Here is a 27,952-nt window from a genome sequence, read left to right on the forward strand (position 1 = left end):
GATCAAGGATTTACTTTGACTTTGAGGTCTTTATTATTTAAGAAATACATTTTGTAAGGCTATAGCTGCCATAGGTAGTAATTACTCTGATGGACCTAGGCAGTCAATTGAAAACCTTTCAGAAATGATTCACCATTCTAGATGCCATTATAATAGAAGATTTATGATTCATGGGAGGAGGTCAAAATATCCACAGTAACAGGAGTTGCAAAGAAGTTGATTCCAACTCTTATGGATGACTTGGAGGGGTTCAAAATTTCAGTGGAGGAAGTTAACTGTAGATGTGCTAAAAATAGCAAGAGAACTATATATGGAGCCTGACGATGTGAGTAAATTACTGCAATCTCATGATAAAACTTGAACAGACACGGTTTTGCCTTTTATGGATGAGCAAAGAAAGTGGTTTCTTGAGATGGCATCTACTCCTGGTGAAGATGCTATGAACATTGTTGAAATTACAACGAAGGATTTAGGATATTTTATAAACTTAGTTGATAAAGCAGCAGCAGGGATTGAAAGGATTGCTTCCAATTTTGGAGGAAGTTCTATTGTGGGTAAAAGGCTATCAAATAGCTTACATGCTACAGAGAAATCTTTCATGAATGAAGAGTCGATCAATGCAGCAAACTTTACTGTTGTCTTATTTTTAAAAATTGCCATAGCCACCCCAACCTTCCGCAACCATGACCCAGATCAGTCAGCAGCCATCAACATCAAGGCAAGACCCTCCTCCACCAACAAAAAATTATGACTTGTTGAAGGCTCAAATAATCATTAGCTTTTTTCAGCATTAAATAATTTTTTAATTAAGATAGGTACATTGGGATTTTTTTTTTTTTTTTTTTTTTAGCCATAATGCTATGGCACACTTAATAGACTACAGGATGGTGTAAATGTAACTTTTATATGCAGGGGAAAATCAAAAAACTTCATGTGACTCACTTTATTGAGATATTCACTTTATTGTGGTGGTCTGAAACTGAACCCACAATAACTACAAGGTATGCTTGTAAATACCTTATTTTAAACAAAAAGTGAAAATGATTTCCCTGTTTGTTATTTACTAACAAATAGACCAGACATTTGCATCAGACAGTGAGCATAAACTTCTCTGATCACCTCTCAAGAAACATGCTCCCATTTCTCTTTTGACTCTCCTCAAGATTTCCTGTAAGACTAAACTTTATCTTTCATATGTCTCACAGGTCAGTGTTCATAATAACCATCAGTTATACAACAGCAATTTAATGAATTTCAGCAAAGAGTGAAGACACATCGCAGGTTTCTGAGTAGAGGGCCAGGATAGGTCACCTGGATACCCATTGAAACTAATGATTTTCAACTTCTCCTGCCTTCAACTCACCAGAGGAATATTAGACATCCACTTGTTAGTGGTTCTCTATGGGGGATAGTAGAGGAAAGCCAAGTTTGGGCATTAATAGAACAAATCTTATGTTAAATCCTCATATTATTTTTCTTGAGATAATATGACTACAGCTCAGATATAACCATATCCAATTTTTAACTACTTCAAACCAAGTAATTCCATATTATTCTCACTACTCCTATCTAATTGTGATATCAATTGACTCTAAAAATATTAAACACGTATATATTACTTGAGACCTCTAGACTATAAAATACTTCAAAATCTAGTCCTTAAAATGTAGGGCAAAAAATACCTCAATTTTGGCCGGGCACGGTGGCTCACACCTGTAAACCCAGCACTTTGGGAGGCTGAGGCAGGCGGATTGGGTCAGGAGTTTGAGACCATCCTGGCCAACATAGTGAAACCCCGTCTCTACTACAGATACAAAAAATTAGCCAGGCATGGTGGCAGGTGCCTGTAATCCCAGCTACTCAGGAGGCTGAGGCAGGAGAATCACTTGAACCCAGGAGATGGAGGTTGCAGTGAGCCGAGATCATGCTATTGCACTCCATCCTGGGTGACAGGGCAAGACTCCGTCTCAAAAAAAAAAAAAAAAAAAAAAAAACCAGCAACACACATAATGCCTAATTTTTTTTAATTAGCAATATTTTTATGTTGCAAAACATATAGGATAAGACATACTTACTGCTTATCTGGTCCTCCACAGAAAATAATTCAGCAATATAAATAACTAGATCAATATTTAACCATCAAGGAAAAGATATACTGCTACATCAGCTGATTTTTTTTCTCTTTGAATTTAATGTATTTACATCAAAAAATTAGGTAGTCATTTTACATTTAAGGAATAAAAACCTTAAAAAAAACAATACAAAGAGTGAAAGGATTTTAACCAAGTTTACATTTCTTTTTACTATAATTTTTAACAACAATTCGTCTCATCATAACTTAATGCAATGTGCAAATGCAGCACCCATTACAATCATTAAACTAAATTTAAGGAAGTACATTGTTAATGATGACCCTCGGAGGAAATGGATTTCTCTTCTATTAAAAACCCTATGGTATATAAGCATTACATAATAATGCTACTTAACCACCTTTTGTCTCAAGAATTATCACCAAAGTTTTCTGGAAATAAGTCCACATAAGAATTAAACATTTAAAAGGTGAAATGTTCCTTATTTTAACTTTAGCAAGATCTTTTCTTTTTCATTAAGAAACACTTTAATAATTTTAAAGCAAAAGCTGTTAGAGTCTAGATAGCTAAAACTGTACTCCTGAGTTCAAGCTTACAGATAAATCTTTTGTAAGTAGTTCTCAATAAAATATCTTCCCTCCCCATACCCCTACCCGAAATCTTATATTGTTCTTACAAAACTTTGGTCAAGAGTAGAAATATATCCAGGCAGATGTATATGCCATACAATAGCAAGAACAGTAAAGCCCAACTAATGATTTTGAGTTTTAAAAATAGAAGGCAATTAAAATGTGCTCAAAGTTACATTAAGAAAAGCTTTCACGGGGGTAATATTGAAACAGTCACAAAGGTTAAGAAAATACTGATATCAAAGTACAAATGACTACAATGTTAAAATAGACAAAAACTGCTATACAAGGGCCTCTTTGAAAATTAAAAATAAAGAACACAACACATGAGTCAGGATGATTTTCCTGTTCTACTCATGAATTTTAGTCTTTATAAGGTTGGTTATGTTGACATCTAGAAGAGTTTCTTATCACATCTGATGGTCTCATTCCAACTTCGTAGGGTGGGTCTTCCCCCAAGGAACCTCTGATCCTGGTCGCATCTTGGTCATTGTACGATTTCAAAGTAGTGCAATATTGCCATGATGTGCTGGGGCATGAAGACGTATCCTGTGTATAGTGCCATCCCCACAATGGAAACCAGCATGGAATCTGAGTTGTAGTTAAGGAAACTTATTATTATTAATTTCTTCAAAACTAAATCTCCACATGTTTTCAACAACTCTTTTATGTTGAAGTACCCATTCACTTAGTGCTTTCTCATTTATATCAAGCACTGATAAAAAAATAACAAGAATGATAATACTAGCCACTAACAACCATGCCTGGCACCATCCTCAGCTGGTGTTGTTTTGTTGTGTTTTTAGCTCATTCTATCTTTACTATCACCATATAAAGTAAGTACTGCTATTCTCCCTGTGTAGTTGAAAACATCAGACTGCTTAAAATGTTTTTTTTCTGTTTCTTTTTTTTTTTTTTTTTGAGACAGAGTTTTGCTCTTGTTACCTAAGGCTGGAGTGCAATGGCACGATTTCAGCTCACTGCAACCTCTGCCTCCTGGGTTCAAGCGATTCTCCTGTCTTAGCCTCCTGAGTAGCTGGGATTACAGGCACCCACCACCACGCCCGGCTAATTTTTGTATTTTTAGTAGAGACAGGGTTTCACCATGTTGGCCAGGCTGGTCTCGAACTCCTGACCTCAGGTGATCCATCTGCCTCGGCCTCCCAAAGTGCTGGGATTACAGGCGTGAGCCACTGCGCCTGGCAGGACTGCTTAAAGTGAAGCATAGAATGTGATATTGTTCTACCTAAGAAATAAATATACAAGAACAAAATTCTATTTAATGACTATAGAAGATCTACCAACTTAACAAATAAGAATGTATGATCAAAGAATTTTAGAATTAGACTAGAATGTGGCTAAAAGTATTTTTAGAGTCAGACAAAGCTAAAATCAATCATACACTAGCTTAGGGATATATAAAATGACAGCAACTGCTACTGCTATTATCACTATTAAACATTATTATCACTATTGCTACTATTTGCAACAACTTCAAATAAAGGTAATCTTGATAACCTAAACAATAACCTTTCTGTACTGTGTTCCTTTCTTTTTATTACAAAAGGAACTGAAACTGTATATATATGGAAGTCAACAAGAGGCCTCCCTCTGGGGCCACACAAAATACTGCTAGCAAAAATTATGTCAAATCTAAGGGCTTTTGGCTTTGCACAGTTACATAGGATGCTAAGAGGAATAACTGTTTTTGAACTGGGGTCAGGCTTTATTAATTCATTCATATTCTCATTATTCTCTCTCTCCTCTTTCATTTGCCTTTCCCCTTTTCTCAACTCTACATACCTTTCAGCTATACATACTATTATTTCTAAAATAACGTACATTCTTTTATGAGAAGATAGGGTTTAAATAAACAATGTGCTTACTACCAACTAATATTTGTATAACAGGTTAGTTGACAGACCTCTTCCACAATTACATTATCTTACTTAACCCTTATAGCTTTCCTATGAAATGTTTATTCCGTTCATCACTAATCAGAAGCTGAGAAAACTGAGTAGCTTGTTCAGGGCCATATAGGAAGCTGCTTTAGAGCCAGAGGTCAAACCAAGACTGCCTGACTCAAGCCGTAAACTCATTCTCTTCATCCAGCAAACAAGGGCAGAAAGTCTTTCACAAACTTTTTTTACAATTTACTTTTTAACCTCCCTTAACCCAGTTATTCCTTAAACTGCCACCTTCTATTTACTAATTCCTTAAAAAAAAGAGAAAGAAAAATATATACATTTGCTGCTTCTATATCATTGGCATATATTTGTTCATCACCAACACACCATCTGATTCTTACTCCTCCAGACTGTAGACATTGTTCTAAGGTCACTGGTGGTCTCCACCAGATCAAAAGGCTGTTTGAATTGACAATGTTTTAGTCCTTCTTCTTCAAAACCCTTTCCATTTATGCCTGTAGTGCCAGCTACTCTGGAGGCTGATGTGAGATAATTACTTGAGCCCAGGAGTTCAGGGCTACAGTGAGCCGGAAGGGCACCACTGCACTCCAGCCTGAGCAACAGAGCCAGACCCTGTCTCAAAAAACAAACAGAAAACAAAACAAAACAACCCTTTCCACTCTTCAAAACTCTACTCTGGGCTGAGGTATTTTCTAAGGCCCTCTTTTAATCTCTCTTACCATTTCCCTGTTTTTCACTGGCTCTTTCCTTTATGACGGATGATAGATAAGAGTGAACTTTGTGCTTTCCTTGCCAAACATCCACTCTACCTCTCCTCCTAGTATAGCAGCCATGCCCTTTTGGTTGGACTAACCCATCTTCATGGATAACCCCTGACTGGTCTTAACCAATTAGAGGGATCTCTTTTTCTTGGTAACAATGTCCTACGTCAAAACTGATTCATCAGCTCAAAGCTTAGGAATTCTGCCAGGAATTCGGGAACATAGATGCTCTCTCCTAGAATATGCAGCTTGCTGATGGAATCTTGCAATCACTGGAGTCACTTTACCTCCATGAGGAAAGCAAGATTCAGAACAAAGCTGACTCAAGAAGGTGGCAGGACAAAAATAATCACAGAAAAATGGAGTCAGAATCCGCATCAAAAAACCCTGAATCCCACCCTACCACTGGATTTTTACATACTAAACTAATAAATCCCCTTTACTTTTTTTGAGTCAAGGTCTCACTCTGTTGTCCAGGCTAGAGTGCAGTGACACAATCATAGGTCACCACAGCCTTGACCTCCCAGGCTTAGGCAATCCTCCCACCACAGCCTTCCAAGTAGCTGGGACAACAAACACACACCACCACGCCAGCTGATTTATTATTTTTGTAGAGATGGGGTCTCCCTATGTTGCTCAGGCTGGTCTTGAACTCCTGGGGACAAGCAATCCTCCCACCTCAGCCTCCCAAAGTGCTGAGATTACAGGTGTGAGCCACCACGCCTGGCTGGCCAATCCCCTTTACTCTTAAAGCAGCTGGTTCAGTTTTGTTACTTGCGGCTGCAAATGTTCCAGATGATAAAATGGAATTCCCATCGTTTTGTCTTGGGCCCCACATTCCCTCATAACTTAAACAACTACAGGTTGAGTATCCCTTATCCTAAATGCTTGAGATGAGAAGTATTTCAAATTTCAGATTTTTTTTAAAATTTTGGAATATTTGCATTATACTTATCAGGTGAGCATACCTAATCCAGTATCAAAAATGCTCCAATGGGCATTTCCTTTGACTGTCATGTTGTTGCTCAAAAGTTTTGGATTTTGGAGCATTTCAGACTTCTTATTTTCAGATTAGGGATGTCCAATCTGTACCTTCATGTTGTCAACCTGACCTCACCTTCCATACTGCAGACAGATATTTCTACCTATTTACTGTACATTTCCATCTATGACATTCAACAAGGTAACTTAAATTCAAACTGAACTCATTAACCTTCTCCAAAACTACCTCTTCCTACGAGTCCTATTTTGTCGATTGACACAACTATTTGCCAAGTCATCCAGTCTAGGTTTTTTATTCCTTCTCCCCACATTCAAATTATCTATGACTTCTCAGTTCTTCCCCAACCCCTACAAATGACTCTTATATCTCACCTCCCCTAACCTTAATCAATGATAAATGATTAAGGCATCTATCATCCTTTACTTAGATGATAGAAAGTTCCCATCTTAGGCTTCTAGCCACTTTCCATGTCCCTCTTTACTAGAATAATCCTTTTAAAATGCATTAGGTTTCCAATGCCTGTAAGACAGCACTTACAGGATTCTAAGGCAAGTATTCAAGGACTTTCTGATCTAGCCCCAAGTCTTAGGATCCACAGAAGTAGATAGGGACTGTAGGATCGAGACAGGGATTCTTGTGCAAGCTATTTATTGAGGGAATTTTATCAGAAGGGGAGTGAGTACAGTAGAATAGAGCAGGGGAAATAAGCTAAGTAGGGACAGAGTCTCAGCTCCCACAGGGCACTCTGGAGCATAAATTATACCATATAGTTGGCATTGCTTTGACACAAAGGGCCTGACCTTTTGTATCTCCTTATCTGTCAATCATTGGTTATAGGGTGGGATACGGAAAATCCACCTAAGCAAGAAAGCTGCTTGGCAGAGGACAATACTCTAGAGAAAGGGGGAGCTATAAGTCATTAGCAGCCAACACTCACGGAGGCTGGGGGGGGTACATCAGCTATTAAAGGGGACTTAAGCTAGGTGCAGTGGCTCATGCCTGTAATTCTAGCACTTTGGGAGGCCAAGGTGGGAGGATTACTTGAACTCAGGAGTTCGAGACTAGTCTGGGCAACATAGTAAGACAATGTCTCTACCAAGAACAAAAATAAACTTAAAAAACAAAAAGAAAGGAGACCTAGGGGAGGACCAACCACAACTACCATGCTACTTTTCCACTGTACTTCCCAACAGTCCAAACCATTCCCTAATATACACGTATCCTACTTGCAGTCATCTTACAAAAGTCTCAGAAAACAACATTATGTATTTCCATGCTGCTCTGGCTTTGCATATTGTTTATTAATGATATAAGTAAGAATAACAGTGGCAGCAGCAGCTTTCACTTTGTGAATGTCTAGTGGGTGTCTGGTACTAGTTAAGCACTTCATCAGGTTCCAGTAACCTCCCCAACAAACTACAGAGGCCAGTTCCAAACCAAATCAGTCCAAGTATCTGTGTTCTTAACCACTGCACTATATACTTTCCTACATATGAAAAGCCCTATTCCCCCTAGTAAAACCTAATAATTCTAGGAGCTCAGTAGTTATCTCCTCTTGTATTAGGCCTTAGGCCTTCCCTGGCATTCATAATTTTTCCCATTCTTCCCCCAACCCTTTGGCAGAACTAATTATTCCTTAATGCTCATAAAGCTCCTTTAATACTTTGTATGAAAGTGAGTAACACAGCATTTACCACCTGACATTACCTATTTGTAGATGTACTTATCTCACTCAAATTATCAACTCCTTAAACAGAGAAATAATATTATTTTTGTATCTCCAGCATCTAACAAAAAAACATACCAAATAGACATTTGATGAATAGAGATGTTCATGTGACTAGATTCATTATGGTGCTTTCTACATATTCCTCACATTATTGTGGCTGACAAACTTGATAATGACTACAGAAAAGACAAAAACTGTTTCCAGGCAATACTGTACTTAAGAACAAATTTTGCTTTTTTACAGCTTTTATATAAACCTTATAAATATATATACCAAACAAATGAAAATGGTATAGTAATAATCTTAAGGTCATTGGCTCAATTTCAACTCCAGCAGGATTACTATAAATCAGCTATCTGAATATGTATGTTACAGTCTTTATGGTACTAATTCTTCAATTTAGAATGGAGAATATATCACTTAAATAACATGCATATATTAGCCTAACAGGGATTATTCCACTATAAATCAAGAATCTGAAACTTGGCTGGGCACGGTAGCTTACACCTGTAATCCCAGCACTTTGGGAGGCCGAGGCGGGTAGATCACCTGAGCGGGAGTTTGAGACCAGCCTGGCCAACATGGTGAAACCCCGTCTACTAAAAATACAAAATTAGACGGGTGTGGTGGCGCATGCCTGTAATCCCAGCTACTTGGGAGACTGAGGCAGGAGAATCGCTTGAAGCCAGGAGGCGGAGGTTGTGGTGAGCCGAGATGGCGCCACCACACTCAAGCCCAACAAGAACAAAACTCCGTCTCCAAAAATAAAAATAAAAAAAAAGAATCTGAAACTTAAGCTCGATTTTGTGAACATTAAATTGTCACGCTTTTAAATGTTTTACATGCCTATAATAAAAGCACAATTTTTTAATTCTAAGTGAAACAATAACTTATCAAAACTTGAAGTTTTGTTTTTGTTTTTGTTTTTGTTTTGAGACGGAGTCTCTGTCACCCAGGCTGGAGTGCAGTGGCTCGATCTCACTGCAGGCTGCTCACTGCTCACCGCTCACTGCAGGCTCCACCCCCCGCCCCCGGGGTTCGCGCCATTCTCCTGCCTCAGCCTCCCGAGTAGCTGGGACTACAGGCACCCGCCACCTCGCCCGGCTAATTTTTTGTATTTTTAGTAGAGACGGGGTTTCACCGTGTTAACCAGGATGGTCTCGATCTCCTGACCTCGTGATCCACCCGCCTCGGCCTCCCAAAGTGCTGAGATTACAGGCGTGAGCCACCGCGCCCGGCCTAAAACTTGAAGAAGTTTTTTGCCTGGTTAAAATACAAGATACTAGAGTTCAAGACTGTATACACACTCCAGCATGGGTAACAGATTGAGACCCTGTCTCCCAGAAAAAAAAAAAAAAAAAAAAAGGTTGCCAGGCAAGGCAGTTGACGCCTGTAATCCCAAAACTTTGGGAACTCAAAGCAGGTGGATCACTTGAGACCAGTGAGGCAGGAAAATAGGGTCTGGAGGCAGGGAACGTAAGGCCGATTCACACTTCAGTTATGACAGGAAATCGCCTCCCCATAGGGTGTAGGCCAAGTAAATACTTTGTAACTTTACTTCATCCTCTCCATCTACATAGGGCTTACCCCAAGGAACCAATGGAATCCTCCAGAGGGTATTTAAACTCTCAAAAATTCTGTAACAGGGCCTTTAAGCCCCTATGCTCAAGCCCGCTCCTAAACTGTGGAGTGTACTTTCATTTTCAATAAAACCCTTCATTCCTTCCTTGCTTTGTTTGTGCATTTTGACCAATTCTTTGTTCATAACGCCAAGAACCTGGACACCCTCCACAGTTAACATATTTTGGCAGGCCAGCCAGGAGGAAGAGGTAAGCCCAAAGTTTGGGATTTTTTTTTTCTCCTTTCTCCTTTTCTTTTCTGCTCCATGCAGGGGAATCTCTTTCTCTCTCTTTTCCTTTCCCACCCAGGACCCATGTGGGTAGCACCTAAACATGGAAGCAACTGCAGGTTTCTGGCCATGGCCAGTGAAACTAAGGGGTTTCCATGTGGAGAAGCCTAACTACCACCACCCAGTTCACTTAAGAAACCTGGGTCTTTTTCCTTTCTTTCTTTTTCAGTCCTTCAGCGGCTTTTTTGTTTTTTGTTTTTGGAGACAGTCTTACTCTGTCGCCCAGGCTGGAGTGCAGTGGCACAATCTCAGCTCACTGCAACCTCCGCCTCCCAGGTTCAAGCAATTCTCCTGCCTCAGCCTCCAAAGTAGCTGGGATTACAGGCGCTCACCACCACGCCCGGCTAATTTTTGTATTTTTAGTAGAGACGCAGCTTCACCATGTTGGCCAGGCTAGTCTCAAACTCCTGACCTCAGGCAATCCCCCCGCCTTGGCCTCCCAAAGTGCTGTGATTACAGGTGTGAGCCACCTCATGAGGCCCCAGCACCTGTTTATAGTTGCCCTGGACTATTTATCTTTTCCGTACATGGTCCCTGATCCCTACATGTGGCACAGCTTGGAGCAAACTCACCCATTTTTCAGGGGACTTAAATCTTCTTTTCTTACACTAAATTTTTCCTTTATCATACTGAACTGGCTAAGGAAAAGGCCCACCCAGCATCCAGTTCTCATTACAGTTTATGGCTATTCTTCTAAAGCTCATAGTAGGCTGTGGAGGGGAAAATCTGCATGTGGCACCGGTGCCCACCTAAGGTCAGAGACATCTGGCACTCCAAGATTGGACCCCACAAGAGGCTGCTCCAGGGGTCCTGCAGACCTCAACCTGCCCAAAGGGGATGCTCTTGGCAGAGGTTCTGAGGTGTAATACTAGGCCCTCCTTAGAATTTACTCTCGAAGTTGCAATGAATGCTGTTTGGCCCCAACATTGTTTGGAATCTGGAGTTTACTGTTGAATGGGAGAGTGGAATGGTGTTACACGTATCCAGGCCTTTGTGCTGCAGTTCTAAGCAGAGGGTCTGGTTAACAGGTGACACACTCCTTTGCTACTGTTTGGCCCCAGTGCTCCTTGGAGTCTGGGCAGGTTTGGCCTTTAAAACTCAAACTGCCATGGAGACTGCTTTACCTGAAATTTTGGTTCACAGCCTTCCTTGGATTATCTCTTAGGGCAAAGTAAAACCGCCAAGCTTGTATTGCTATCTCATAGCTAAGGTTCCAAGCTATTGGATCTTTCTTTGTGTGTATACATGTCTAGATGTGTGTGGTTTTTTTTTTTTTTTTTTTTGAGATGGAGTTTTGCTCTTGTTACCCAGCTGGAGTGCAATGGCACAGTCTTGGCTCACTGCAACCTCTGCCTCCCAGGATCAAGGGATTCTCCTGCTTCAGCCCCCCACGTAGCTGGGATTATGGGTGATTTTTTATATTTATAGGATGTGGTTTTCACATTTGGTCACGTAGTCTCAATCTGACCTCAGGTGATCCACCTGCCTCGGCTCAAGTTGAGACAGAGTCTCGCTGTCGCCCAGGCTGGAGTGCAGTGGCGCGATCTCGGCTCACTGCAGGCTCCGCCCCCCTGGGGTTCACGCCGTTCTCCTGCCTCAGCCTCCCAAGTAGCTGGGACTACAGGCACCCGCCACCTCGCCCGGCTAATTTTGTGTATTTTTAGTAGAGACGGGGTTTGACTGTGTTAGCCAGGATGGTCTCAATCTCCTGACCTCATGATCCGCCCGCCTCGGCCTCCCAAAGTGCTGGGATTACAGGCGTGAGCCACCATGCCTGGCCCCAGCTGAGTATACTTTCATAAATAGAATTTGAGTCATATTTTTCTCTCTCTCTGCCTAATTTCTCCAAAATTGGCAAACTATTTGTGAATATTCTTAATTCATGGTAATGTGTTTGTTTGCATACAGTCAAACAGGGTTGCTAGGGCTATCTGATGATCAAGCAGGGTTGCTATCTGTGCAGCTGCTGGCACCTGTGGCCTATCGAGAAATACATAGAATGCAGGTTATAAAAATTCAGTTGTAGGGGATTAATGAAAAGACCACTTAGTCAGCTAGGCGCAGTGGCTCATGCCTGTAATCACAGCACTTTGAGAGGCTGAGGCAGGTGGAGTACCTGAGGTCAGGAGTTCGAGACCAGCCTGGCCAACATAGTGAAACCTCATCTCTACTAAAAATACAAAAATTAGCCAGCCGTGGTGGTAGGCACCTGTAATCCCAGGTACTCGGGAGGCTGAGGCAGGAGAATCGCTTAAATCTGTGAGGTGGAGGTTTCAGTGAGCCAAGATTGTGTCATGGCACTCCAGCCTGGGTGACAGAGTGAGCCTCCATCTCTTAAAAAAAAAAAAAAATGACCATTTGGTCAAGCAAGTAGACTCTTCATCCAGCTCATTCTTTAACCTACATAATTTTAGGTGGTTTGGTATGGGGACCCGGGTAAGGAGCATACTCCGAACTCTTGGTATTATCCTCCCAACAGTCTTAATAATCGTCTCCCTGGAGTGCTGTATTCTCTCAAAGGTTTTCAATGCTTGCATGCAGCCATCTCTAGAATGTCGTATGATCTCTCTTCAGCTGGAATGACAAGAGCTGAAGGAAATGTGCAACCATGAGGACTTAACCTATAAATGATGTGCTGAGACTGGAAACGAAAATGATGGTAACTGAGAGTGGTGCTACGGCCCTAAGTTTTGGTCATACTCTCACCTAAGTGAGAACCTGAACAAAAAGGCAGAATTTTTTCAACAAAATTCTGAGAGGCCATTGTTTTGGACTAAGTTCGTGCACTGCGCCCCAACAGACCAAACCAAACCAAAACAGGGTTGTTTGTGCTAAGACTTTAAGGAAAGATATGGGTTCTAGAACAGACAAGGTTTTGTTTTTTCTTCTGCAAATCTCTGTAACAAACATTTCTGACAGCATAGGTATCCACCTCTGAAGTTCCCATTAAATCTTTTAACCAAATTCATTCCCTCTCACCTAGAGACCATCAAGCTTCAGATGATCATGCAGCAAAGGTTCCAGCCAATTCCAGGTGAAGACACCGCCCCTGGCCATCAAGAAGCTACCCTGCTGGCAGGGCATGGTGGCTCAGGCCTGTAATCCTAGCAGTTTGGGAGGCTGAGGTGGGCAGATCACTTGAGGTCAGGAGTTCAAGACCAGCCTGGTCAACATGGTGAAACACCATCTCTACTAAAAATACAAAAATTACCTGGGCATGGTGGTGGGTTACCTGTAATCCCACCTACTTGGGAGGCTGAGGCAGGAGAATCGCTTGAACTCGAGAGGTGGAGGTTGCGGTGAGCCAAGACCATGCCATTGTAGTCCAGCTTGGGCAACAAGAGCGAAAACTCCATCTCAAAAAAAAAAGCTACCCTACCTTCACTAGATAGAGCAGGGCGAGAGTTCCGTGGTCCCCAATAGGTAGGCACTAGGCCCCAAGGCAGCATGAAGTAGTTACAGAAAAAGAACGTTGGTCGCTCTGCCTCCCATAAAGATTTATGGGGATCACATCTCTCAGTGGGGAGATGAGGCAGGAAAATAGGGTCTGGAGGCAGAGAACATAAGGCCAATTCACACTTCAGCTATGACAAGAAATAACCTCTCCATAGGGTGTAGGCCAAGTAAATGACTTTGTAACTTTACTTTATCCTCTCCATTTACACAGGGCATACCCCAAGTAACCAACGGAATCCTCTAGAGGGTATTTAAACTCGCCAAAATTCTGTAACCGGGCCTTTGAGCCCCTATGTTCAGGCCCACTCCCACACTATGGAGTGTACTTTCAGTAAAACCCTTCATTCCTTCCTTGCTTTGTTTGTGCGTTTTGACCAATTTTTTGTTCAAGACGCCAAGAACCAGGATACCCTCCGCCATTAACACCAAGAATATGAGATCAGCCTGGGCAACATGGCAAAACCTCATCTCTTTTACAAAAAAATAAAAAAATTAGCTGGGGGCTGGGCGCGGTGGCTCACGCTTGTAATCCCAGCACTTTGGGAGGCCGAGGCGGGCGGATCACGAGGTCAGGAGATCGAGACGACGGTGAAACCCCGTCTCTACTAAAAATACAAAAAATTAGCCGGGCGTGGTGGCGGGCGCCTGTAGTCCCAGCTACTCGGAGAGGCTGAGGCAGGAGAATGGCATGAACCCGGAAGGCGGAGCTTGCGGTGAGCCGAGATTGAGCCACCGCACTCCAGCCTGGGTGACAGAGCAAGACTCCGTCTCAAAAAAAAAACAAAAAAAAAAAAAAAAAAAAAATTAGCTGGGCATGGTGGCATGCACCTGTAGTCCCAGCTACTCTGGAGACGGAGGTGGGAGGATCACCTGAGCCTGGGAGGTTGAGGCTACAGTGAGCTGAGATCACACGGCTGTACTCCAGCCTGGATGACAGAGTGAGACTCTATCTAAAAAGATAAAAAGTTTTTTAAAAAAATAATAAATGAGCTATACAGGGACACAGTAAGGGAACAAGCAGGAAACAGGACAGTGAGGAACTTCTAATAATCAAAAAATGCAGGCCAGGTGTGGTGGTTCACACCTGTAATCCCAGCATTTTGGGAGGCCAAGGTGGGAGGATCACTTGAGGCCAAGAGTTCAAGACCAGCCTGGGCAAAAATAGCGAAACCCTGTCTCTACAAAAAAAAAAAAAAAAAAAAAAAAAAAAAAATTAGCCAGGCATGGTGATGTATGCTTGTAGTCCCAGATACTCAGGAGGATGAGGCAGGAATATCACTTAAGCCCAGAAAGCAGAGGTTGCTGTGAGTCAAGATCACACTACTGCACTCTAGCCTGGATGACTGAGTGACACTCTGTATCCAAAAAAAACAAAAATTTTAATTTCTCGATCACCTGACCTCGTGATCCACCCACCTCAGCCTCCCAAAGCGTTGGGATTACAGGCGTGAGCCACCACACCCGGCCTCCCTTTTTTTTTTTTTTTTTTTTTTTTTTGAGACAGTGTCTTGCTCTGTATCCAGGCCGGAGTGCAATGGCGCGATATTGGCTCACTGCAACCTCCACCTCCCATGTTCAAGTGATTCTTCTGCCTCAGCCTCCCGAGTAGCTGGAATTACAGGCACGTGCCACCACGCCCAGCTAATTTTTATATTTTTAGTAGAGACGGGGTTTCGCCACGTTGGCCAGGCTGGTCTCGAACTCCTGGCCTCAGGTGATCCGCCCACCTCAGTCTCCCAAAGTGCTGGGATTATAGGCATGAGCCACCACACCCGACCTAGGCATTGGTTTTATTGTGACACTTGGAAGTGCTCTCACAAAGCTAAACATATACATAACAGAGTATACCGGCTATAATTTGCTATCTGGTATAGATTTCTCAATCCATCTCATTCTGTAACAAGCTTCTCAAAATTTAAAGTATCCTTGACACACTGTGAGTTTTAAGAAATGGCTAGGAGAAACAGTACAGCACTGGAGAAGACCCAGGTTTGAGTCATAACTCTGCCATCCCTGTTTATGTCAAAAGCTCTCTGAACACTAGTCTCCTTATCAATAAAATGTGGACACACATCACCTATCTTTCAGGGTTGTGAGAACTCAGAATCGAACCTATTCTGCAAGAGAAGGCAATGTAATCCTCATTAAAACTGTTATTTGAGGGTTTGCGCATTTAACATCATGACTCAGACCTATGTTTGCCCAAGTTCATCCTGCTACTAATTTGTTATTAATTTACAGTGCAATCCTGGGATGACACAACCTCTCTGGACCTGAGTTTCTTCATAAAATGACGTCCTTTCTTTCATTAACATTTTAGGATCCCACTTGTTTGAAGAGGACATTTAGGTACCACCTGTCAATCGTCCATAAAGCAATCTTCTGTTTCACATGTACACAAAGAAAAAACGTAAAAATTAATCAGTTTTATGCAATACGCATATATTGGAAGGTAATATACAAAGTAATAGAGTAATCTTTCTATTTACCGAACTCTTCTTGTTGTTTGCATAAGTGCCAGCAGCTATACACAAATTAATCAGGTCTATATTCTAGAGGGGGTTCCATGACTCAAGCAATAGAAAACAAAGTGCAATCCAGAATACAACCTCAAAAACTAAAAAATGGGCTTTTCTGTTTTGTGTTTATGACTTGTCTCTAAACACTGACTTTTAAGTGTTTGACAGAGCACCTCTACTGAGCCTTTGCTTCCAGCCATAGTACATTGCTTGGTAAAGCAGTTGCTTCATGAACCATCCCAGAACTGAGCAAATAATGTGACAGGATACTGTGCAGGTGCTGAAGATAAATGTTTGTTCAAGGGCTGAATGAACAATCAGAGGTTATTCAAAACCTGGGCATAACATAAATATTTTATGGGTTCCACGGACATAAAAGCAAGCCGATGTGAAGCCATATATAGAATCTGTATGTTGTTTTCTCTTTCTTTAAGAGGAATCTCCTAAACATAAGCTAAGTTTCCAGCAAGTTAGGAAAGAAATAAAGAATTTTTTTTTTTTGGCCCATAAAAAGGCCATTATCAGCAACTTTAAAAAAAAAAAAAAAAAGTCCTGTAATAAAGAGAGGAAATGCTTTACATATAAATATAGTACATTAGAAACAAAACCATAGGAACTAACATTTCCTGTTCCAATCAGTAACTCTAAACTATCATCACCCACTTTAGTAATCTAATCACAAGACTCTGGAAAAATTAAAGGTAGTTTCTTATTGGGAAAAGGTCATAGACCTTTGTTCCAGTGGGTATGACTTATGCATCTTTACTACTCTAAATAATTTCAGTGATTTAAGTCACATTAAATCACATTAAATGTGACTAAATGATTTAGTCACATTAAAAAGCAAAGCTAAAACAACATTTAAAGCAATCCAATCCTATATTAATCAAATTTCTTTTGTAAAATCAATTCTAGGCTGGGCACGGTGGCTCACACCTGTAATCCCAGCACTTTGGGAGGCCAAGGCGGGCAGATCACGAGGTCAGGAGATCAAGACCATCCTGGCTAACATGGTGAAACGCCGTCTCTACTAAAAATACAAAAAATTAGCCGGCCATGGTGGCAGGTGCCTGTAGTCCCAGCTACTCGGGAGGCTGAGGCAGGAGAATGGTGTGAACCCAGGAGGCAGAGCTTGCAGTGAGATCGCACCACTGCACTCCAGCCTGCGCAACAGAACGAGACTCCGTTTCCAAAAAAAAAAAAAAAAATCAATTCTAAAATGCTATTTAACCTTAGAAATACTCGAGTTGTGATAAATCTAAGAAATCATCTTAATGAAAAAAGAAAACAAAGCATTTGACGAAGTATTATCATATGCTGTTTACTGAAAAGCAATCAAAGCCCTAAGTGAAAGCAGCTGCAGGCTACTGAATGAAGCCCCAAACAGGAAAGCTTCCTTATTACTGTAGTTTTCTTTTCCTTTGACCTCAAAAAACTGCAGATCATCACCAACAGAAATGTAAAGAAAGTGCGTAGCGTGGTGGCTCATGCCTGTAATCCCATGCCAGCACTTTGGGAGGCCGGGGCGGGCATATCACCTGAGGTCAGACCAAAAAAAAATACAAAAATTAGACAGACGCAGTGGCGCACACCTGTAATCCCAGCTACTCGGGAAGTTAAGGCATGAGAATCACTTGAACCCAGGAGGCGGAGGTTGCAGTGAGCCCAGATCGCGCCACTGCACTCCAGCCTGAGCAACAGAGTGAGACTCCATCTAAAAAAAAAAAAAAAAAAAGAAAGTTAATTTTTCCTAGATATATCGACTATCTCTTGATACTTTTCCAGTTTTCTTACATTGAAGCAAGTGGAAAACATTATACTGTCACAATATTATACAGTCACAGTCCTCTGTATGTCAACCAATTTGATATTCAAGGGTCATGTTAAAGGATAGCACATCACCATCAGAAGTTAGTGTTTAGCAAGCAAAATCCATTCTCTAAGCTTTCTATAGTGTGCTGATTATACAAACCTAAGTATGAAAATTGTTTTTAGAAACTACAACTTGATGACAAGCTCTTTTAAAACTAAACAAACAACAAAGCATGCTGCTGAAATGAGTAATGATCATGAACTGAAAATTTTTCACTGTGGACTAAAATGCTGGAAATGGTTTGTAGCTCTAATCCCAGAGACACTAAGGTTATGGTGTCTCCGGCACACCTTTATTAATTTGAGCTTCTATTACCCTCAGGAAGATTTGAAGTCCCAGTGTTATGGGGGAAAAATTTCCCAGTCTGCTCTAAAATATAATCTGTTCTGCTACAGTACATGTTTCTGTAACATCAGATAACTCACATATGACTAGTACAGTATAGGAGCTGTATTCCTTCATATGGGATATTTCATCATTTAGGGGAGCAGATTAGTGGGAAAATAATTAGGTGACCCTTGAAAACATGGGTTTGAACTGTGCAGATCTACTTATACATGGATTTTCTTCTGCCTCTGCCACCCCTGAAACAGCAAGACCAACCCCTCCTCCTCCTTATGATTTTTTTTCCTCTAGCTTACGTTACTGTAAGAATACGGTACATAATACATATAACATACAAAATATGTGTTAATCGACTGTTAATGTTATCAGTAAGGCTCCAGTCAAAAGTAGACTATTAGTAAAGTTTCTGGGGAGTCAAAAGTTGTACACAGATTTTCAACTGTCTGCAGGGTAAGGATGAGGGCCTGGGGGCAGTACTCCTAATCCCCAAGTGGATCAAGGGTCAACTGTATCACCTTCAGCAAGAAACATCTCTCAACTCAGCTGCTATACAAGCAGAAGTCCTTTTAACTCTATTTTAAGAAAATTAGAAATTCTCATGTGCACCCAGTCTCCCTCTTCAGAGAAAGGCACCCCCAGGGTAGCACAGCTCTTAGCTAGCGTGGCAGGTGGCACTGCCCCTACACTGCCTCAATGGCAGCCCACACTGTCTGTATTACATCAGCACCTACTGCTGACATTTCCATTCAACTTTGTCCATGCTTTGTTCATGTCCCCTCGGGCAGCTTCCAGTGAAGCTGAGCTGCCTGCCTGTCTGGGACATCCAAGTTATTCCCTCAAGATGCCAAGTATTGTGTTTGTTAGTGCTTGCTTACTAAACTGCATACATTTTGAGTGGTCTGACTCAACACTATTTTCCCATAAACCCTATTATTTTGCAATTTTTCAGAAACATATATAATACATGCTGACCAAAACCCCTGTATTAGTAAAACTTCTATTTCTCATAACTATTGATCATAACTACTATTTTTTCAACATTCCAATTTCTAAAAAGTATATATCCTCTATCAAGTACATCTTCTAGAACACATAGCTTAAATTACTATATTTGAGCATTTAGGGTTTGTTCTTTAAAAAAAAAAAAAAGAGGCCAGGTCCGATGGTTCACACCTGTAATCCCAGCACTTTGGAAAGCTGAGGCAGGAGGACTGCTTGAGGCCAGGAGTTCAAGACCAACCTAGGCAACATAGTGAGACCCTGTCTCTACTAAAAATTTAAAAATTAGTCAGGCATGGTGGTGTGTGCCTGTAGTCCCCACTACTTGGGAAGCTGAGGCGGGAAGATCACTTAAGCCCAGGAGTTCAAGGGTACAGTGAACTAAAGATCATGCCAGCCACTGAACTCCAGCCTGGGCAACAGAGCAAGACCCTGTTTTAGGGGGAAAAAAATCTATCTTAGCTCGTATGTGCCATAAATGTTACAACACTCATAGTCTGGAGGAATCATAAAGTCTTTAAGAAAATGGAGACAGGACCTATAGTGATCACTACTCACAAATCAATAGAATCACATGCTGAAACACTGCTGCAGAATATCACTGTGTGGTCTGTTGCCACTGCCATTAACCCAACCACGACTTTCTCTGCCTGTCTGGTATAGACCATTTAGTTCTTGTTAAGCACAGTTTTCATTATTTTCAACCTTTACCAACCAAAAACTACTAAAGAAAAGGTTAATATTCTAAGGAGTACAGTTAAGAGATATCCTAACATTCTCACTGAATCAGCCAAATACAAAGGCTAATATGTAAAACAGGCTAGAGCAGTTTTCTTCAAACTAAAGCAGTGGGGCCCTGGAGGTAACAAGACAACTTTCCAGGAGGTTAGGATAGTTTAAGGAGAATCCAGTTAAAGGTGGTCTGCTTCCACTGTACTCCCAGAGCTTGATCTGTCTGAGAATTCTTGTGGTTTGCTGGTTGTCCTTCCCATGCTCCCTTATAAATGTATTCACTTCTCCCACATTACTTCCTAATCTTACAATTGTACATTTCCCAGCCAGGTGCAGTGGCTCATGCCTGTAATCCCAGAACTTTGGGAGGCCAAGGTGGGTAGGTCATTTGAGGTCAGGAGTTCCAGACCAGGCTGGCCAACATAGTAAAACCCCTTCTCTACTAAAAATACAAAAATTAGCTGGGTGTGGTGGCAGGCACCTGTAATCCCAGCTACTCGGGAGGCTGAGGCAGGAGAATTGCTTGAACCCAGGAGGCGGAGGCTACAGTGAGCCAAGGTTGCGCCACTGCACTACAGCCTAGGTGACAGATCAAGACTCCATCTTGAGAAAAAAAAAAAAAAATAGAAGCCAGGCGCGGTGGCTCACACCTGTAATCCCAGCACTTTGGGAGACCGAGGCGGGTGGATCACGAGGTTGGGAGTTTGCGACCAGCCTGGCTAACATGGTGAAACCCCATCTCTACTAAAAAATACAAAAAATCAGCTGGGTATGGTGGCAGGCGCCTGTAATCCCAGCTACTGGAGAGGCTGATGCAATAGAATCGCTTGAAACCGGAAGGCGGAGGTTGCAAGGAGCCAAGATCGCGCCAGTGCACTCTAGCCTGAGCAAAAGAGCGAAACTCTGTCTCAAAAAAAGCAAAAAAAAAAAGGAGTATATTTTTTATATATTCACAGAATATCTCAGGAGCGATGCATCGGAAACTGCTGACACTGGTTGTCCTAGGGTGGCCCAGGCAGGGGTGGAAGGCTGTGTCACCAACTACCTTTTTGTATCGTTTGTGTTTCAACCATAAGGACGTATAATCTATTTTATTTACAACTTAAAATTCATATTTTCTAAACTCCCAAATACTTTAATTACTCTAGTATATTGCAATGCAAAAAAAGTCCTTTGTGGCCGGGCGCAGTGGCTCACACCTGTAATCCCAGCACTTTGGGAAGCCGAGGGGAGAGGATCACGTGAGGTCAGGAGTTCAAGAACAGCCTGGCCAACATGGTGAAACCCTGTCTCTACTAAAATTACAAAAATTACCCGGGCATGGTGGCGTGCAACTGTAATCCTAGCTATTCGGGAGGCTGAGGAATGAGGATTGCTTGAACCCAGGAGGCAGAGGTTGCAGTGAGCTAAGATCATGCCACTGTACTCCAGCCTGGGCAACAGAGCAAGACTCCATCTCAAAAAAAAAAGTGCTTTTTAATTCTAAGTTGTAAGCATCTGAGGATACAGTAAAAATCTAAGAAAATAATTTAGTTGCTACTGAAAATAACATACAGCTTAAAATTTGTGGTCAGGTGCGGTGGCTCACACCTGTACTCCCAGCACTTTGGGAGGCGGAGGCAGGCGGATCACGAGGTCAGGAGATCGAGACCATCCTGGCTAACATGGTGAAACCCCGTCTCTACTAAAAATACAAAAAATTAGCCGGGCATGGTGACGCATGCCTGTTATCCCAGCTACTTGGGAGGCTGAGGCAGGAGTATCACTTGAACCCGGGAGGCAGAGATTGCAGTGAGCCAAGATCGCACCATTGCACTCCAGCCTGGGCAACAAGTGCAAAACCCTGCCTCAAAAAAATAATAAATAAATAAAATAAAATAACAAATTAATATATAAACAACTGTTTTTTAGCATTATTTGTGTGCCCAGCACTGTGGTTTAAAAGTGGGAAAAAAATGTTTTCAAGACACATGAACTGTCTTTCAAGGGGAATCTAATTCCTAACATAAACCAAAAAACTGCCCACATTTTGCTGAAAATAAAATGCCATGGAAACATCAGCAGCAGCAGAGAGATGGGCAAATATAGCCCAGTGATTATAGACTAATATGACTTTATTTTTTAATTAATGAAACAAGATTAGGCCGGGCGCAATAGCTCATGCCTGTAATCACAGCACTTTGGGAGGCCAAGGCAGGCAGATCACCTGAGGACAGGAGTTCAAGACCAGCCTGGCCAACATGGTGAAATCTTGTCTCTACTAAAAAATACAAAAATTAGCCGGGCATGGTGGCACACACCTGTAGTCCCAGCTACTCAGGAGGGCAAGGCGGGGCAATCGCTTGAACCCAGGAGGCAGAGGTTGCAGTGAGCCAAGATTGCGCCACTGCACTCCAGCCTGGTCAACACAGTGGGACTCCATCTCAAAAAAAAAAAAAAAAAGAAAAAGAAAAAAGATTAAAATAGCACGCTTCTGATTCAAATTATTATTATTATTATTGTGAGACAGAGTATTTGCTCTCTTGCCCAGGCTGGAGTACAATGGCACAATCTTGGCTCACTGCAACCTCCGCTTCCTAGGTTCAAGCAATTCTCCTGCCTCAGCCTCCCATGTAGCTGGGAGTACAGGCGCCAGCCACCATGCCCCACTGATTTTTGTATTTTTGGTAGAGACAAGAATTCCCCATGTTGGCCAAGCTGGTCTTGAACTCTTGACCTCAGGTGATCCACCCACCTCAGCCTCCCAAAGTTAATTCAAATTATTTTAACAAACTATTTTTAATTTTTTCAACTCTCAACAGGAATGGTTACAATGTTATCCAGTGAGGTACTTCAGGGTGTGTCTTACTGTTACAAAAGCCTATCTTGGTTACAAAACCTGGTCTTTTCTTTCCCACCTTGGGATGCCAGTAGGGAAAGGAAACTTTTGAAAGGTATGTTAAAAATGTCTCCTCCTGAGATGAGGTCAGTGTTTCCAGTCTATGGTAGGTCTCCTTTTGCAGTATATACTGTAATACTAATTGGCACTTACCAGATTCTTTTTTATTGTCACCTTTTGTCTTAATGCAGATGTCATGTCCCATTTCTCTGTAAGACAGAAACATGTCTGCACATGGAAAAAGTTCAAATATTCCTTGACAAACCAAAAGCTAATGTATCACTTCAAATGTCCCATCAGAAGACAGATGGTAGCCCAGGCATCTTGGCTCATGCTTGTAATCAATCCCAGCACTTCGGGAAGCTGAAGTGGGTGGATCACTTGAGGTCAGGAGTTCAAGACCAGCCTGGCTAACATGGTGAAACCCCACCTCAACTAAAAATACAAAAATTTAGCCAGGCATGGTGGCACGGCCTGTAGTCCCAGCTACTCGGGAGGTTGAGGCAGGAGAATCACCTGAATCCCAGAGGCAGAGGTTGCAGTGAACCGAGATCGCACCACTGCACTCCAGCCTGGGTGACAGAGCAAGACTGTCTCAAAAAAAAAAAAAAATACAAAGAAAGAATAGAAAAGACAGATGGTAAAAGAAAACTTAGCATATAGGCCCTAGTGAGGAAGAATTTACAAAACTTACTTATAAATCTTACTGTTTCAAGAACTATACAATGTGTCTGACTTGACCCAATAGACGCTTTTCCTTAAAAACACATCTTAAGATCTTTTTTATAAATCACAATTTCCTTACATAGGTAAGTTCAAAAATACTTATATTCAATTGAGATTTTTATTTCTCTTTTGAACAGGCTGTCACCTAGGGTGGAGTGCAGTGGCGCCATCTCAGCTCACTGCAACCTCCGCCTCCTGGGTTCAAGAGATTCTGGTGCCTTAGCCACCGAAGTAGCTGGCATACACTATTACACTCGGCTAAGATTTGCATTTTTAGTAGAGACAAGAGTTTCGCCATGTTTTCTAGGCTGGTCTCATATTCCTGGACTCCAGCTATCTGCCCACCTTGGCCTCCTGCACCCGGCCAAGATTGACTTTCAATTTACAACAGCTTTTAACTAACTTCTAGCTATTTGATTTGGGAAGTCGAGAAGCAAATAATTTCTAAACATTCATTCAGATGCTCAAGGATGCCCCTGGAAAGTATAGTGATAGTACATTATCAATTTCCCCTGAAATTACAACTTCTTTTTTTTTTTTTTTTTTTTTTTTTTGAGACAGAGTCTCGCTCTGTCACTGAGGCTGGAGTGCAGTGGCGTGATCTTGGCTCACTGCAACCTCCGCCTCCCGGGTTCAAGCGATTCTCCTGCCTCAGCCTCCCGAGTAGTTGGGATTTCAGGCGCCCACCACCACACTCGGCCCACAACTTCAAATTTTTAAAAATGCATTATATAGCAAGGAAATGTAAACTAATGCATCTATCCTCTTTAAGAAATTAATCTGGGCCAGGCGCGGTGGCTCACACCTGTAATCCCAGCACTTTTGGGAGGCCAAGGCAGGCAGATCACTTGAGATCAGGAGTTTGAGACGAGACTGGCCAACATGGTAAAACCACCTCCCCCACCCCACCCCCAACCCCGACTCTATTAAAAATACAAAAATTAGCTGGGCGTGGTGGTGGGCACCTGTAATCCCAGCTACCTCAGGAGGCTGAGGCAGGAGAATTGCTTGAATCCGGGATGCAAAGGTTGCAGTGAGCCAAGATTGCGCCACCACACTCCAGCCTCAGCAACAGAACGAGACGCCATCTCAAAAAAAAGACAAAGAAAAAGAAAAAACAGAAAATTACTCTGGCCAGGTGTGGTAGCTAATGCCTGTAATCCCAGCACTTTGGGAGGCTGCAGCAGGCAGATCACTTGAGGTCAGGAGTTCGAGACCAGCCTGGCCAACATGGTGAAGCCCCATCTCTACTAAAAATAGAAAAATTAGCAGGCGCCTGTAATCCCGGCTATTCTGGAGGCTGAGGCAGGAGAATCGCTTGAACCTGGGAGGCGGAGGTTGCAGTGAGCCAAGATCGTGACATTACACTCCAGCCTGGGCAACAAGAGCAAAACTCTGTCACACACACACACACACACACACACACACACACACACACACACAAAGAAAAGAAAATCAATCTAAAGTCTTCCTCTGTTCAGGACTTCTAACTCAGAGACAAATTTTCAGACAGGCAGAGGCAAATTTCTCTAAATTTTAGGTTTCTAGGATTGATGATTAAGTTGAATGTAACGTTTAAGCTGTAGAAAGTATGCCTCTTTCCAAAACCATGTAGCTGGCCACAAATTAGTTCTGGGTGAAGCTTACTAATCATTAATGGATTTATGAAATTCAAACTACTTCAGAGTAAGCCTCCTGACAAGTAGGGGAAAAAAATTCAGTTTTCTCATTCAGTTCTTTCCACCAAGCTAAAATGAGGATTCAATCTCAAATTGATGTTCCAAACTATCAGATAAATAGTTTTAAATGATTCTAGAAGTTGAAGTGGAAAAATATAAATACAACAGTTGAGAGTAATTCAAGACTGGCTTATGTCAAACGATTGCATTTCTAACCTGAGTTAATTCAATAACGTGAAATTTGAAATAAGATTTTTTGTATCCTAAGTTTAAAATCATAAGGTTCTATAATACTGGATGTCAGTTGGTTGCAGTTCTCACCTATTTGAAAAAAAATCGAAACTACTTGTCGCTAATCCAATGGTAACTCAAAAATATTAAAGGCAAATATCTACTAAGGCACTACATTTCATTTCATAATTTATTTCTCCATCCCCCAAAAAAGCCATCACCTAGTTATTTATAGGACACTATCACTATTGCAACATAACAGAAAAATCTTAACATCATTGATAACTGTAGCATTTTAGTGCGTAAAATCTATATTAGATTTTAGGTGTAAAAGCTTTTAGGTGTAAAATCTATACTAGATTCTAATAGTGCACTCTACATTCAACCTCTGATTTAAAGCGTTTCAATTTAACCCAGCACGTTTAAATTAATTTTAGGATGTGTTATGTCAGTCAAGATATACTTGCTTCTACTGAGAGACTTCTATTAAATATGCATTTAAGTATATATTTTACAAGGCATGACCCTGCGAGCCCTAAAGAGACCAAACTGCAGCTACAAATAAATGGTGCAGGAAATCAAAGCAAACTATATTCAGAGTCTAAATCCAAAACATGCATTCTGGTTCTTAAATTCCAGGTTTGGAAAGAAATGCCAACAGTAATAAATAAATAAACTGCTTTGAAAGCATCTCAAATTCCTCAAAAGTGCTTAAACAAAAGACTCAGCTTTGAGTACAACCTTAAGCTATTTCAAAACAAACACACTTGATAAGGCTTGGAATGAAATTACCTCAGTCACTCACTGGAATGCAACAATGCATTCGCAAAGTTATTCTGAAGTAAGCTACTCCAACTAAACCACACTGAAAAGGAGAGAACGTGGATACACTAAACATGTTTTGTGAAATATCTGTTTTGTATTGGCCTGAGTTTTTTAAAAGTTACATCTCATTCATTATCAGTATTTAATCTGCAAGAATATCATCAAACAATGTCAATATGGACAAGTAGAGACAAGAAACATCAGAGTTTCAGGGAGCCTATCTTCACAACCCTGAGTTATTAATTGAAGTTCTCAAAGTTAGATGAGTTAAGATACAGACAACGTGCTTTGCACAAATGCTTTGCTTATAGTAACCACTCAACGGTCATTAACAAGAATTTATTAACTATCCACCAAAACACAGTTTCAAACCCTACCGACAACTAACCACAAATTGCACCGCTTTTCGGGCCGACTTCTACGGACGGTGCAAAGAAGCAATAAATACGCTTTTAAAACTCCCCACCTTGAAGACCAGAAAGATACAATAACTTAAACTGCTTTCAAAAACTACTGGAGTGTCATGCCTGCAAATTCAGAACCTGGCTTAAAAGCCGGTTAACTGATTAGAATTCTTGGTAGACCCAAAGCCAACTAAATCAGGAACACTTAAAGGTCAAAGGCGTCCAAGCCGGGAGCGATGTGCTCCACTGTTACATGATCCCCGCCTCCTACAGGAACAGGGGACTGAACCAAAGGCAGTTGCGGCCGAAGTGCAGGCGACACACCGGGTTACACATCACCCCCGGAGATTTCCTCCAGGAATCAAGACGCTTCCCCCTTGGGTCCAGCGACTCACAGGTGACCCCGGATCTCAAGAGTTCTCATCTCCCCCACCCCCCACTTAACCCCGCGAGCGCCGCCCTCGGCCCCCAGACCTCCCCCTGCCCCCCGGCTTCCGCGCACAAGACCAGCGGGGCCGCCGCTCCAACCTCCACCCCAGGCCCGGGGCCTGGGAAACGCAGCCCCGCGGCCCGCGCCCCCAGCCCGGCCCCCGCGCCCGCGGCCGGGACAGGATACTGAACACCGTCCGCTCCCAGGGCTCCAGCATGTAGAGCGCCGTGACCAGCAGGTACTGGTAGTAGAACCAGGACATCTGCTTCCAGGCCCGCGCCAGCGCCATCCCCGCCATGCGCCTCCCGCGATGCAGCTCACACGTCAGTCTGTCCGGCCGGCCGCCCGCTCACGTCCTAAAGCCCCCGGCCGCCAGGCCCGCCCGCCCGCCACCCAGCGCCCATTGGCCCGCCCGGCCCCGCCGTCACCCGCGGCACGCCCAGCCCCGCGCGCTCCCCGGCCGCCGGCCCCGAGCCCCGCCCGGCCCGCGCTCATTGGCCAGGCCGCTACCTCGCGTCGCGTCGTCCCCTCCCGTTTCCCCGCCCGGGCATCGCCCACGCTAGCCGGAGAACGGTCCCCGCGAGAGCGCCCGGCCGCGCCCCACCCCGCCCGGGCCGGCTGGTGGTGGGCGGGGCGTCAGTGCCGGTCGGGGTCCCGGGGCCCCCGCAGCCCAGCGGGCGCTCGGTCCATCCAGACTGGCCCAGAGCGCTTGCGGAAGAAATATTTCTGGAACACTTGTTATGCCTCAGGCATCCTTCTGAGAAGGGGGATTGCCAGGGAGAACCGGAATGCTTTCGGTTCCTTAC

The 27,952-nt window shown here is 42.6% G+C and overlaps 1 protein-coding gene across 1 annotated transcript; it reads right to left on the minus strand.

Annotated features, from left to right (window-relative positions):
• Nucleotides 1-448: 448 nt before the first annotated feature.
• Nucleotides 449-27,547, minus strand: SPTSSA (serine palmitoyltransferase small subunit A). Its single transcript, XM_032179882.2, has 2 exons — nucleotides 27,333-27,547; nucleotides 449-3,310 (listed from the first exon to the last, which is right to left on the minus strand). The coding sequence occupies exons 1-2, from the start codon at nucleotides 27,442-27,444 to the stop codon at nucleotides 3,207-3,209; spliced, it is 216 nt and encodes a 71-aa protein (XP_032035773.1). The 5' UTR covers nucleotides 27,445-27,547; the 3' UTR covers nucleotides 449-3,206.
• Nucleotides 27,548-27,952: the final 405 nt, after the last annotated feature.

This window comes from Hylobates moloch, unplaced genomic scaffold, assembly GCF_009828535.3.
Source record: "Hylobates moloch isolate HMO894 unplaced genomic scaffold, HMol_V3 SCAFFOLD_16, whole genome shotgun sequence".
Lineage (NCBI taxonomy): Eukaryota > Metazoa > Chordata > Mammalia > Primates > Hylobatidae > Hylobates > Hylobates moloch.

Coding starts and splice junctions, on each gene's coding strand:
- SPTSSA (XM_032179882.2), bottom strand. CDS start 27,444: ATGGCGGGGATGGCGCTGGCGCGGGCCTGGAAGCAGATGTCCTGGTTC. Junction 3,311..27,332: donor CTGGGAGCGGACGGTGTTCA/GTATCCTGTCCC, acceptor ACTACAACTCAG/ATTCCATGCTGGTTTCCATT.